General features: G+C 40.3%; 1 protein-coding gene across 3 annotated transcripts in view; it reads right to left on the bottom strand.

Annotated features, from left to right (window-relative positions):
• Positions 1 to 13,855, bottom strand: part of LOC114142981 (zinc finger protein 710-like) — a 27,347-nt gene extending 13,492 nt beyond the window's left edge. The window contains exon 1 of one of the 3 annotated variants that reach the window (XM_028014648.1): positions 13,698 to 13,855. Coding sequence is in view for 2 of the 3 variants with exons in the window: in XM_028014646.1 (XP_027870447.1) it covers positions 348 to 392 (45 nt within the window). In the remaining variant the exon portion in view is untranslated. Of the gene's footprint in view, positions 1 to 347; positions 465 to 13,697 lie in introns of those variants that run through there. The other 2 variants (XM_028014646.1, XM_028014647.1) reach the window with 2 other exon arrangements.

Below are 13,855 nucleotides of genomic sequence, written 5' to 3'. Positions count from 1 at the left end.
AGAAAGAATAAGAGAGAGAACGAAAGTACAGACAGAGAAAAGGATGGGAGGGAGAGGCAATGAGTAACCTGGAGACAGAGGAACAAAAAAAAAAGAATCCAAAATGAAAGCCAGACTGAATAGAAAAATGTCAGGTAAAGCAATTCAGAGAAAGAGAGCAAAAAGGAAAGAGCTCTAATGAAGGAAGGTGGTAACAAGCGAACAGAACGAAACCTACATGACTGACAAATTGTGTGCAGCAACTTTCCAAACAAATGAACAAAAACAGAACAGCATCACTGGATCCCTGAAGACAACCACCGACCGCGTCCTTCCACCATGCTGAACACGGCAGCCAGCAAACTCACCGCGCTCCTCCTGCTGTGAAGTTTCAGGTGCTTTAAGGACCTCATTCTTCAGCCTGAGTGACACTCGGCTCCGTCTGCCTCTCTTTTTAAGCGTGAGGGACGGAGGGGAGGCGGGCACGGGCGCTAACCCATCCTCCTCTTCCTCCTCCTCCTCGCCCCCGTCGCATGCACAGTTTTAAAAGTGATCGCAGCAGCAGCGCTAACGACAAACAGCAGAAACAAACACTAACGTTCTTCCGCCGAGCGAGCATGTGGCTGAGGATAAATGAGCCAAGTCACCTCAAAGTCCCAACGTACGAGCTCAAGATGCGACAGAACAATGAAATCATATACGTCTGAGATTATACCCTCCAACTACTCCTCCATCTCAGTCATTCTACTCCTGTTTCTCTTTTTTTTTTCTTCATCTCCATCTCCATCTTTTCCCTCCATCATTAAGTGATTTTTACCAGATAAAATCAAATAGTTGCGAGACTGTCTCAAGGACAGACTCACATGGAAGCGTCTGTCAGGGTTAGAGGACGAAGACGACGGAAAGAGGATGAGAATGAAAGAGATGGAAGGTGACTGACAAGGGGATGAGCAAATGGAAGAAAAGACAGAGAGAGAGAGGGAGAGAGAGAAGGGAGATGAGAGTGGATGGAAAGGATACTCAAGAAAAAAAAGAGGGGAGGGAACAGACAGAACGAGAGAAAGAGACGGAGGGGGATGGGAGAAGAATGCAACATGGACAACAGAGTTAAATGACAAAGCAAAAGATGGTTTTTTTTCTTCTCTGTCTTTATGCTGCGTCAACTTCATTTCTACAGTGACGAACTTTCATTCTCTTTTTAGCTCGACTCCTCCAGCAGAATTAGGGAGGAAGCAGAAACCCATGAGCCGGTGAGAAAACGAGCCCCAGGGCCGACCAGCGCCAAACAAGTCACATTTCTAGACAACGCAAGCGTTCAACGTGCTGTTTTGAATACATTTCCTCATTTCAATTTTCTGCTATTTTTGTGTGGTTGTCCTCACAAAATTTACTACTTCATTCTCCTAATGTAATGACTTTATTCTGGTAATATGAGGACGTTATTCACCTGTTAATTGAACTTCCCCGTAGAGTTGACCTGAATTCAAACTCCAAAAAAAAAGTCCAAGTTGTAAAACACGGTTGTCAGACAAGATGGCGGCTGCCACCGCTGTGAATTATGGAGACCCAAGCAGTGCATTGGTAAGAAAAACAAAAATCCTGATTTTCCAAAAAATGTGTCTTCAAATACCAAAAATTCAATTAATAGCTAAAACTGGTTTATTGCCCAGTCCTATCAAAAATATTAGAATCAAATCCAAGTTCCTCTGGTTGAAGCCAAATGCTGTGGGCTCATCCGGATTGGGATCGACCTAATCAGCTTGTCATTTCATTTAAACTTCATCAATGTGGTTGGACGTCATTTCTGGCCAATCGAGATCTTTACAAATGACCTCTTACTATCACTTTCTCTTGCCTGAAAAGTCACCAAGTTGGAAAGTGTGGGGTGACTTTGTTAACCAGACATGCTCAGACCTTTGACCTCCAAACATGAGCAGACTAAGCTCTCCCATGATTTCACAGCCATATCACAACTTTGAAGAGTGAACCCGACCATATCAGATATTCTGTGTGACACTTTCCTAATGGGACACTTTTTTTTCCTCATTACGCAAACCTATTTATGTAAAGTTGTAGTTTGATTTCTTTGTGTTGTAGTCATTTGCATCTTTAAGCATTTATTTAGGAAAGTAGTGGTGTGTTCAATACTAATTTTACCTATTGAGCTCTATTATTTAAATAAAAATAATCATATTCAGTATCACATTTAATCTAAAACAAGGCTGTTGCAATAGGCAATTAAGCGCATGATGAATATTTCCATTCTAATGATTAAAATTTTTTTAAGGGCAATTTTGTTTAGAAACCTCACAACACATTTTATTCTTGATTTCAGTTGTGTGCGGTTTTTATTTAACTTTTATTTATCGTTTTTAGTCGTGTTTTATTTGGTTATTAGTTTTTGAGAGGGCAAACTTGCATTTTTGTGCCGTATTTGATGCATTATGGCCTCAAAACAACATTATCGTCATTTATGGCAATAATTAGTGTGACAATGTATTGTTCGGCAAAATTTGCTATCGTGACAGGTCCGATGTAAAATATTAATATTTATTGACTTAATTATTGCATACATATTTTATAATTTAATTTAAAAACTCTATTTATTAATCACTGATTTTATTTTATTTTGCGCCTTTTCCAACAGCAAGACACAGCTAGGCCTGGACTCTGTACATCCTTTGCTGTGTGGGCAACAGCAGACTCAGTAGTCTTCTGGTATGTTTCACTATTACATCAATATAAATGAAACACAGACTGCCAGGCACAGGACACTACTATGACAGTAAGAGGGCTCGTAAGAATCCCCACAGCAAGATGCTGCCACCACCGTGGGGGAAGACGTTGAGGAGGGTCTGCAGAGTTCAAGCTTCTGGCACAATTCACCAACTCCCAACGTGGACAGAGAGTCATTCTAATTAACGCTACACGAACTTGCCGATTAAGAGGAGTAATGGTGTGAAGAAGAAAAAATTGATTAGAAATATCTCATTTATAAAAACAGGTTTTTTCATACTTCAAACATGACACTAAAAGTGATATTTGGATCGAATTGCATTTCCATGTTTTCTTATTTTTAAAAAAAGGAACCAAATTGTTTTGACTCGCATTTTCTCTTTCATTATACACCTTTCTTTTGCTAGCTTAAGTAGCTACTACAGAACGACTAATACATTTTTTTTCTGTAATTGTTCAATTCATGCCAGAATAATCAATAGATTACTCAGTTACTAAAATAAGCATTTGTAAAAGGCCTAATCTGCAGTATTCCAGTTTGCCATTCTAATAACACATCCTTTGTGTTTTCCCTTTTTCTCAAACCACATTGAACAAAACTTTATGTCGCAGGCTAGAAAGTTGGCCTCTTGTTGAACATATCCAAACAAAGCAGCTGCGACATTATGAGAAACCACAGGTTACAGGCATCAACACTGGTTGAGATGCACATTTTATTTAGAACAGTGTGAATAGGATGGGTGATTTGAATGGCACCATGGACGGACGGGTTAAATTTTAAAAAAGAAGCAAATGTGCTTTGATGCAAATTTCATCTTCGAATCTGGATGTATGGATGTCTTGGTTCTGGTCAGGTTGGATTTTTATGATTTAAACAACGTTTTAATAAAAGTTTGTGTCCGAAATCTCAGGAAGAAGTATGGCTAAACAACCAGATGGAGAGAACATGGAGGAAAGGGGAAAAGAAAGGGAACTGGCAGAAGACAAAATGGGGGGCGTAATGGAGCAAGCAGAGAGAAAGAGGGAGAGAACAGATGATTGCATGAAATGAAAGAGGGATTGAAGGGGGGGGGAGAGGGGAGGAGATAAAGGGAGCAGGACGGGGAGGCGGGAGAGGACTGAGAGTGAAAGAGGGAATGAGAGGCTGCAGTGGGGGATGGGAGGATGCAGAGTGAGAGCAAAGAGAGACTGAGAGCGAGACAGCAAAAAGAAAGAAAAAAAAAAGAGAGAGAGATGAGACGGGGAGCGACGTGAGAGCGAGACAGATGCAGGGAGGGGCAGCGTGCAACGTGAGAGAGAAAGAAGGAGAAGGAGAGGAAGAGAGGACAGGGAGGGGTAAAATATGATGGAAACTGAGAGGAGGAAAAGAACAGAGAAACACGAAGGGAGGGAGAGTGAAAGAGGAAGAGAGGAGGAACAGAAAGAGGGGGAGGGGAAGAGAAAAATAAAGAGGTACAAAAAAAACAGGAGTAAGTGAGGGAAGAAGAGAGCACAGAACCCCTCGCTTTTTGTTTTTGAGGTTTTACAAACATGGCTGCAGCCAAAGAGGAAAAAGAAGAGTAGAAGTCTTTATGTTGAATACAAATACGTTGTAGTACAGTACAGTGGTCTTCTTCTTCTTCTTCTTCTGTCCTGCAAAAGCAGCTCTTACACAGGCTACTATCTGGACTGGTTTTGGTGCATCATAGGAGTTCACAAACTGGGCCCATCGGAGATACGAGGCCATGACAAGCTGACGGGACCAAAACACTGCAGAGACGGCGAGGAGACGCTTCAGGGCTTTATGTGGGAGAACCAGGCTTAAGAAGGAGCACCGATCAATCTGCTCCAGACAATAGACATCGAATGATGGAACAGCTCCCAAACGAACGAAAAATATTTTACTTTTTTGGGGGGGATTTTAAACCACCCTGCATACTACCAAAAAAAAAAAAAAAAAAAAGAAAATCAAAAAATCACTCCACGAAGTCCAATAAAATTCAAGTTTGTTAATTGAAAATTTTTCAGTGTCTAGCAATTACTTTGATTAAACATTTAATCAAAGTTAAATGTTAAGCATTTAAAATATATAGCTTAATTTACCAGTTAGCTTAGCTGCCTGGCTTTTTCTTAGTTAAAAAAAAGAAGAATTATTGAAAATATAAATTTCACAAAAGCAAACTAAAGTCTATTTGTGAGCATTTTGAATTGATTCAGGCATTCAAGGACTTTGGTCCAAACTCCAGATCCATCTAGCATCCTACGCTAACGTTCACTCAACAAGTAAATGCGACACAAATCTGACTTTTTTCTTTTGCAACCCATTTCTGACTTTTTCATGGCAGTCTGAATAGCCCAATTCTGATGTTTTCAGGAAAGAACATTTGGATTTCTACTATTCCCGAATGTGGTACTAAACTGGATACGTACCATATCATTTTTAAGGCGTCTGCAGTGAGAACGGTCGCATTTTATCCGACTTTCAAGTCTTTTACGTGAGATGTGTCATAATTTTGCACCAGAAGAAGCCAGGCTCGGTAAACGACTGCAGTGTCGACATGTTGGATAGAACTTTTCAATGCAAAGCTTCCTTCACCCATTGCTCAACAATGTTCAATCTATCCATAAACTTTTGTCATGCATTATCATTTCTTCCGTGAACAGTTCATTACTGTCTGACTTCTAACTTTTTTCTTCTGTGAAAGCGAGTCGCAAAACGTTTTGTTCACAAATATTGCAGTCTCGTTTAATTAGTATTAGGAACAACGACGGCACAAAAAAGATCGGATTTAAGATTGAAAGTCATAGTGGAAACTTTTCCCATCCCCATCATTTCCTTTCTCAAGAATGAAATGGACAGAACCTTTAAAAAGTGTCCAGGCTCCCTGGGAAATGTTTAAGCCTGAACACACTATATTTTAAAAAAAAAAAGGAGACAATGGTAGGTTTTCTACACCACGAATATTAAAACACACTTAAAACATTAATCTGCTGCAACTAAATAGGAAGATTTGTCAAAATTATTACTTGTTAGCTTTATACAACTATCTATTGAGTTAATTGTTTGGTATGTTTACAGGACAGGTCTTTAAATAACAGAGACCTTTTATTCATTCCTTCATGTCTGTTGGTGTCAAAACGACTACCTCTATAAAAATGTACTTTTTTGCCTTCCTCCACATGTTTTAATACTTGTGAAACAAAAAGTCCAGATCATTTAAAGTCAGAATTAGCAGGGCAGACCTCAAAGAACACCAGAAAAGTGTTAGACATTTGCATTTTCTCCCACCCGACTAGTGCAGCTGCAGTTAAAGTGTTTTTTCTGTTCTTTTTCTTATTTCACACTTACAAACTGGACAGAGAGAAAAAAACAAACAATTTAAGCACTTTGCAGGTAAGAGTCTACATGCCATTCTTTCTCCTTTAACAAACACCCCAATGCTCAGACAGCTTTCTTAACCCCTGTGTCTTCTAAGTCACCACAACTTCAACACTGCTACAGCAAAAGCGTACACACACTGTAGAGATGCACCGATCTCATTTCAATATCTGTATCGGCCCAATATTGAAAAAAAAATTCTAGATCAAGTATCGCGACAATGTGCCCCACCAACAAAGGCAGATCTATTCGGTCTAATTCTATGCTTGGTGCTGTGAATGAAGTCATGCTTTATTATTTATTTTATGTTATATTTAGAATTCCTAATTACACTTTTTGATTTGCAGCAGTTTATTTTTTTAGATGTTTGACCAAGGTAGTCAACCTAGTTTTCTTTATTATTTATTTTATATTACCTGGTATACTCCTAATTGCATTGACTGAGCAAATTAAAAGTTGTTTTTACATGTTTGACCCAGCTGGTGAAGAAGTGTGCTGTACTGGTGCAGAGATTACAAATAAATTTGTAATCAAAGAACCATCTTAAATCAGTCCAGCACTGCATTAGATTGATATCGGCCGATAAGCCTCAGATATCAGTATCGGAAGTGAAAAAAATGGAGCAGTGCGTCCCTAGTTAAAGTTTCTATTAAAGCATCATTATCTTCGTGAAAGTATCTAACACTGAATTGCTTTTTGGACTTTAGATAATCAAATGCTTGTTTAATTATTTGGACAATTTTAATATTAAATCTTAAAAAATTCAAAAGGCAATAAACTTTAAAATGAAAAAGCCAAAAAAAAAATTTTTTTTTATTTTTGCATCAAAGATTTGTAAAAAGGAGAGGCAGGAAGATTCTGCATTTGTGATTAAAAGTGCCGTTTCAAAGCTGAGAACCCATAAACTGAGCATCAGTGAAGGCTTCCTGCATGGAGCCCTGAAGGATAGTGAATTATAAAATATCCAGAGGAACAGAGGGGTTTAGTTAAGAGTACGTCTTCTGACATTATATTCTTTGTTCACCAGAGGGCAGTGGACGGTTTGTTTTAACTTGGACTGACTGATCCAGTGATGAACCATCAAATGCACAAAAAAACGCCCAGCAATCCGATCACACTGAATCAGACTGAGCTGCCAGTAAAAGAATAATAACAAATGACATTACACTGAGCATGTTTATTGCCCCTGACTCGCGCTACGTTCAAATGAAAACGATTCCTTTGGGTTCACTGTGAACGACCCAGAGCGACAGTATGTTTGTTACCCCTTACATACTATACCTGCAGTTTTTGCTAAAAATTGTATAAAAAAACTAAAGGAGGACCACAACAGTGTTAGACCACAAAGGCCTAATACTCTGAGCAATACGCACATGAACTTAAATGTAGGCTAAATATAAGGTATAGTATATGTTTTTGCTAGTCTGTGTCAAAATTGATATAATGATCACTACATTTTAATCACAACACGCCTTCAAACGAACATGTCTAATTAAATTAACATAGCAGATTGTTTCATGTGAAAAGGTACAGCCATCATGGACAGAAATCCTACATTTCAATCAGACAAGACAAATATGAGAAATGAGGTTCTAGTGCATCAAAGCTTTTACTAGACGTTTGCAGAAGTCAGAGTTTGTCTAATTTGATCGCGATTCATTGCCCGATGATCAACAACATATTATTAATAAATGTTATGTACTTGACCCCACAGAGAAGCTTCTCTACACCCACACAAACAGCCCAAGTAGCCCTGCACCCTCTGAAGTAGTGGCGAGTTGCAGCCGTCCTCCCGCATAAGCAGCCTAATTACGTCCATTAAAAAGATCCCAGAAATCGATGTGATAGAGCTGAAGTCCTGCCCTGCTGCTGAAGAGTCCAACTACTCTAACCTGGAGTTCAGCGACCCTGCTCTGGATTTCCAAAAACTTCTCAGGATTAATGTCAGAGAGGAATCCCTGCTTCTTTTTTTTTTAAATGAGACATGTATACCATATCAAATTTCATTCTAGCCATAAGACAACATAGCTACACTGAACTCAAAGTAATCAGTTAACGTCTTTACGTCTCCATAAATGCCATCTCTCCTGATCGTTCCAAAGCCCTCCATTTTGTTCATTTGTCTCTCCTTTCACTCCCATCCCTCTTTCTTTACGTTTCCATAAATACTCCATTCCTTTCCCCATGCTTTATCTTTCCCTGCTTCCTGTACTATCCCTACTTTGACTTCATCACAGCTTACCAGCATCTTTTCCACAGTTGTCTTTTTAATGCACAAACCGTACGGTGGGGTCGGGACCTCGCTGATTCCACTGACAGATGCAAACGAAAACTTAGAACATTTGTTCACATTGACAAATTTCCCCTCAGGGATTTTACTCAGAGCAAAATCCCTGAGGGGAAATTTTTTTTTCATCTTGTTCTTCACCAGGCAGAGACATCTGCGACCCAACAGCGCCCCTAGACATCAAACTTAGACTTGCAGAGTGATGTTTAAGGAAGTACTTTGGTAAAAAAGGTAATGTTGATTCTCCAGTTAATGAAGAGGCATTTTAACAAAATGTCTCCTCACATCATAAAGAAACTGAATATATTTTAACAATTTATTCAGGCTGTACCCATATATTTTGATATTTTTGACGTTTGCCTTATTGTGTTGTCGTTCAATTCGGAGGAGACTTTTCTGATTCAGAGACGAGACGTCATCTTTCGATCAACGTAAAAGTAGCGAAGCAACAAAATGCGTTGTCAGGTGCAAAACTGCGACGAGTGGCTCAGTAGTGCCAACTGGCGCGCCGACAGGACAGAGTGAGAACTGCATGAGCCTCATCCAGAGAGACGGAGACGTGGGGGCAGGACGGAGAGGGGACGAAGAGATGCAACCACAATGCACGCACGTTATGACACACGGCTAAAATTACACCGAAGAGGGCATGAACTAGGCCATGGCTCTGCATTGTGCTGGGAGTCAGCTGACTGAGTGCAGGGTTGCAGCAATCCTAAAGTCAAAGGCCAACAATTACTGCTGTATAGAGTGGTGATGACTGATGAGGTCAATTTGTTGGTGTGTGATCAGTATAAAAAAACTAGGCAGATGTCTTTCTATCTAAGAGTTTTAAGAAGCTTTAATAAGCTCTAAAATAATTTGTGTATAAATGACATGTTTGGTGATTAGGGATGCACCGATTGCAGTTTTCTGGCTGATCACAAATTTTTTAAAAAGCCTGACCTGGCGATTCCGATTTTGTATTTTGGCCGATACAATTTTTTATTATTTTTTCCATTTTCTGTCTGAGAAGTCATTAAATATAGAAACTTCTGTGGTCCTTATAGGCCCTCAAAATGATTCTGATACAAACTTAAACCACCAGAGCAGGTGGTTTATGGAAATGGATGTCTTTTTTTTTAAAAAAAGAGCTTTTGATACTTTCCTTGATCAATGAGTAGCAAAATAAAACCCTCTTAAAAAGAAATGTCTCAGATGGGATGCAAACATTTGACAGTATTTGCTTTCGTTCTAATTTGATTCACCTTCTTCAAAAATGAGTAATCCATGTCCCATTGTTGGTGATGAGAGTAGACCAAATTTATAAAAACTGGCACTAAAAGCTTAAGACACGCCACGCCTTTCTTTTAAGAAGCTGTTTAGGATCCAGAAAGACTACAAAACCCTTGTAGTCTTCGTGTTTAGACTAGAAATTTGATGAGAATAGACCAAATTATTTACATGTTTAATTTATTCACGAGTATATTTTCATGCCCTCAGCATAATGCAGCCACCTTTGTGCTTCCCTTCGCTGAATAGGTGTTCAGGCTCAGCATATTTTAGTTTTTCCCTACAATCTTTTATGTGCGCTTGAACATTCTGACAAGAGAACGGTGACAAAATTTTCTATCATGTCAATCTGCCACAAAGGCTAGATTTGAACGACAGTGTTTGTTTTGTCAGCATTAAACTACCAAACAAGTTTTTTCCAGTTTACTTACTGACTAAACTTACCTCACAGGCCACTTTCAAAGATCCAGTATCAAGAGATCGTCAAATGCCAACAATTAGAGACCACTGATGTGTCTTGAGCCAAGGAAGTAAAAAAACCCTGCAATCCTGGCACCGTCAGTCTGGATGCTAAATTTACAGCACACTTTCCTTGTGTGCCTCTAAAAATACAAATGCATATCTATCTCCATGGAAGCAGGCCAACAGCGTGGCAAAGCCTCTTGTGATGACAACAACAGTTGACGAGACTGTTGCTTTTGTTCTAATAAATTCTCACTTTCAACCACGTGACCGGAACCGTTTAGATTACGGGCCCGGCGGTCACGTCTGCAAAACATTCAACCATTAGCAGAACTGTGGCGCAATTCCAAACAGCACATTAAATTATTAAAACCTTGCAGAGGAACCAGTCGGCTCGTTTCTGAGTCTAAAAGCGAGAGTGAATTATGGAGAGAGAAAAAATAAAAATCTCTCGTTCGCAACCCAACCCACGTTTTAGTCTGAAGGATTTATCGCCGTGGCCACACGGTGCTCTTTTAAAACACAAACAAACCGGCGGTGCATGCTGGATATTGTTCAGCATGACTGTATCCAGCAGGCAGCACACATTAGGCCTTTGTGCTTTGAGAAACACCAGCTTTTCTCTTTTTTTTTTCCCCCCCCTTTTTTTTTTAAAAGCCTGCCTGCAGCACAGCCATGCACTGCAATGTGCTGACACCATCACCAGCTTGTTCTAAACCCTGTTCAGCCTCATTCCCACTTCCTGATAAAGAAGAATGCGAAAAAGAGGCCATTTTTATTTAATTCAGTTTACATGAACAAAGGTGTCGCAAGTAACAAAAATCTCTCAGATTGGTTTTTTTCTTCTTTTAAAAAATAAAATAAAATAAAATCAGGTCCTGTGCAGCACTCTTTTGCTGACTATAATCCATGAGCGAATGGCTTAGGCCTCTCTGAGCAGAATACAGATTGTACACCAGCAGCAGCAGCAGCAGCAGTCTAATAACATATTATTGATCCAAACTGGGGTGATTTCAGGTTTCCTCGTGGTAAATAATAATAAAAAAAAAAAAGTTCAAAAATGAAGGTGTAAATCCTGAAACTGAAAACAGATCAGGGTCCAACATACCAACCCTTGTTGAGCTCCACAGTTGGACCATCGATCGCATCGCTGCAGCGACCATTTTTAAACGATCTTTCAAAGGTCATGGAAATTTTTTATTTTAAATGCTTGAGTGCAAAACATTGGGAAGTAAAAGACAGAGTCACAAAGGGACAGAGCATGTTAAGGCTAATACTAACTGCAATTAATGGCAATCATATTTATTGCCATTAATTAATTACTGACATAATTGTCAATAGAAGAGCAATTAATCGTTACCCGGTGTATACAAAGTCTTAAAAAGGCCATTTGCTGAAAGAACACCGCCATCGGAGCGGTAATTAAGCCAAAACTGTACAAAAAAAAAAAAAGTACATTTTGCATTTAAGAATAATAAAAAAAACTTCTTTGTATGTAAATACTTTCTATCTAGAACTCTCCAAGTGGCATAGTTTAGCTTCACCTGGTTAAAACAAACTCTATTAAGTATCTTTTGCTATCCAGTTATTAATTATTTAGTCAAAATTCTTTTTTAAATCAACAGATCAGCCCTACACTGTGCTGATGTTAAGTTAAGCAGGAAACGTTTCACATGTTGATGTTAGAAGTATTTGTTTAGCTCCAGATGCATCCTTTGCAACAAATGATCAAGCGTTCACTAAAAGAAGGCCTTGGTATTGAATTTTATTTGGTCAAATGCTTATTTTCTCATTTTAAAAAAAGAAGGAATTTAAATATTTATTTGCATTTTCTTATGTACAGTATTTTTAATATTGTACAAAATAAGCTTATTCGCTTTAATTAAAAAAATCGGCAGAAAGTGCCAACTTTTTCTTATTGATTAATCGTCAGAATAACTGATCACTAAAACAATCGTCAAAGCATATATGTTTCAGAGTTAAGAGGCAACTTAAATTCGTGTTTACGATGTTTTCGACAAATCGCATTCGCGGAGAAGGTCGGAAGTAAAGGTGTAAGAGATACGGAGGGGAAGACGTGATTTTTCAGTATCCAACCTTCTCATCATCGATCGTAGAAGAGTTGGCTGTTTCCAATCTCACTGGTGTGTCTCTGGTACACGCACAGACAAAAATATCAAATCCACGGCGGTGTGAGAGAACTCCAAAACTCTGAAAACGAAAGCAACTCGCGTTACAGTAACAACACCGTACAACACACTTCGCCGTCAGGTGCTGCAACAAACATCATTTTCATCGTCTTCGGGATGTTAAATGACACAAGTGAGTCACCTTGTGCAACATGACTTCATAAACTCCGCTAAATCGGCTATATCCATCTAAATGACATCTATCAAATGACCTGAAGGCCACAAGGGGGAGGAAGATTTTTTTTTTTTTAATTACTGCAATCCACTGAACTGCATTAAAGCATATCTTTAAGCCCCCCCCCCCCCCCCCAGCCTGCCAACTGCTATGCTGGGTTTGCAGCTGGCTTGCTGCATGCAGTGCACCATCCTCATTACTGCATGGCAGGTATGTGTGTATGCAAAGGGTCAGCAGGGTGATTACTCCCTCTCCTTCTTTGCAGTACATTACATAGGGCAGAACCGAGGGTGCAAACGCAAGGACCCTAATGCCCAACCAGCAAGGCTGTGTTTGAAATGCACTGGCCTCATTAGTGCCGTCGAGGATACCTGCGTGGCCTATCAATGATCTCACACAACACTGGAGGATTCAGCCAGCTGGTGGAAGGCTGTCCTCCATGCAGCAGCAGCAGCAGCAGCAAGCAGGCCGGGCTACAGGTCATCTGCTGCTGCAGTACATCTTCCAGGTGTCCAAAATATCAGCTCTGACCCGAGCTTCGAGCCGAAATTGTGGCCTCAGAGCCGAAGCACGGCTGTGTTACTTCATATAAGAGATATTTTGGTCTGCTCAAAGCCACAAAAACGGCAACAAAACAACTTCTTGCAAAAGAAATACGCGACAAATCAAGAGCAAAAAACTTTCTTGAAGGCAGGCCTAGCAGAGACAGCCTAGCCTCCGGTGTGTCGGCATGAAGAGCAGGCTGCGTGGACGCACAGATTAGTGATGGGCTACCGTGGCCCGGTGTCGCCCCTCTTCCTTTCTGCGGCTGCTTGCCCGCTCTCTCCATCCCCCCCTTTGCTCTGTCGACGCCATCTGTTTGTGGCAGGAGAGAATGTGGAAGTACAAGAAGAGAGAGAGGAAAGAAAAGGAAGACGACATTTTGACTGTAGTTGCTGACCTACATCGCCGCGTTTGTTTGCGCTCGCGACGACGAGGAAAAGCCGCAGCGAAACGACGAGCGGTTCAAAGCGCAGAGGCGGGAAAGCAGATAAAATGTTACAAAAAGGTACAAATATCTATGTGGGCTGACCGGGAGGAATTTGATAAGTTATGGTTGAAACACTCCTCCTCCTGCTGCTGCTGCTGCTGCCTCGCCGGCCCGGATAAGTGAGCGCTATCAGCGGTAGAAATTCGCGCTGCCCTCCGCTCCGCAACACCAACACAACCCGGGGAGAAAACGAGAGAAAAAGCACAACTCACCTGAGTCCAAAAGCGGTTTATGGTGGCGACGTGTCTGTGGTGAGCATCAAAATGGGAAAAAACATTGAACGCTGGGTCCCCGTTGTGTAGCAGGAAGGAGGGAAGGGAAGGGAAAAGGGGCTGACGTGAATGAATAAACAAGCGAGCTCCTCCTCAGC

Source organism: Xiphophorus couchianus, chromosome 4, assembly GCF_001444195.1.
Source record: "Xiphophorus couchianus chromosome 4, X_couchianus-1.0, whole genome shotgun sequence".
NCBI classification, from domain to species: domain Eukaryota; kingdom Metazoa; phylum Chordata; class Actinopteri; order Cyprinodontiformes; family Poeciliidae; genus Xiphophorus; species Xiphophorus couchianus.
The sequence above is the reverse complement of the archived record's forward strand: the minus strand, read 5'-3'. Positions and strand labels throughout refer to the sequence as shown.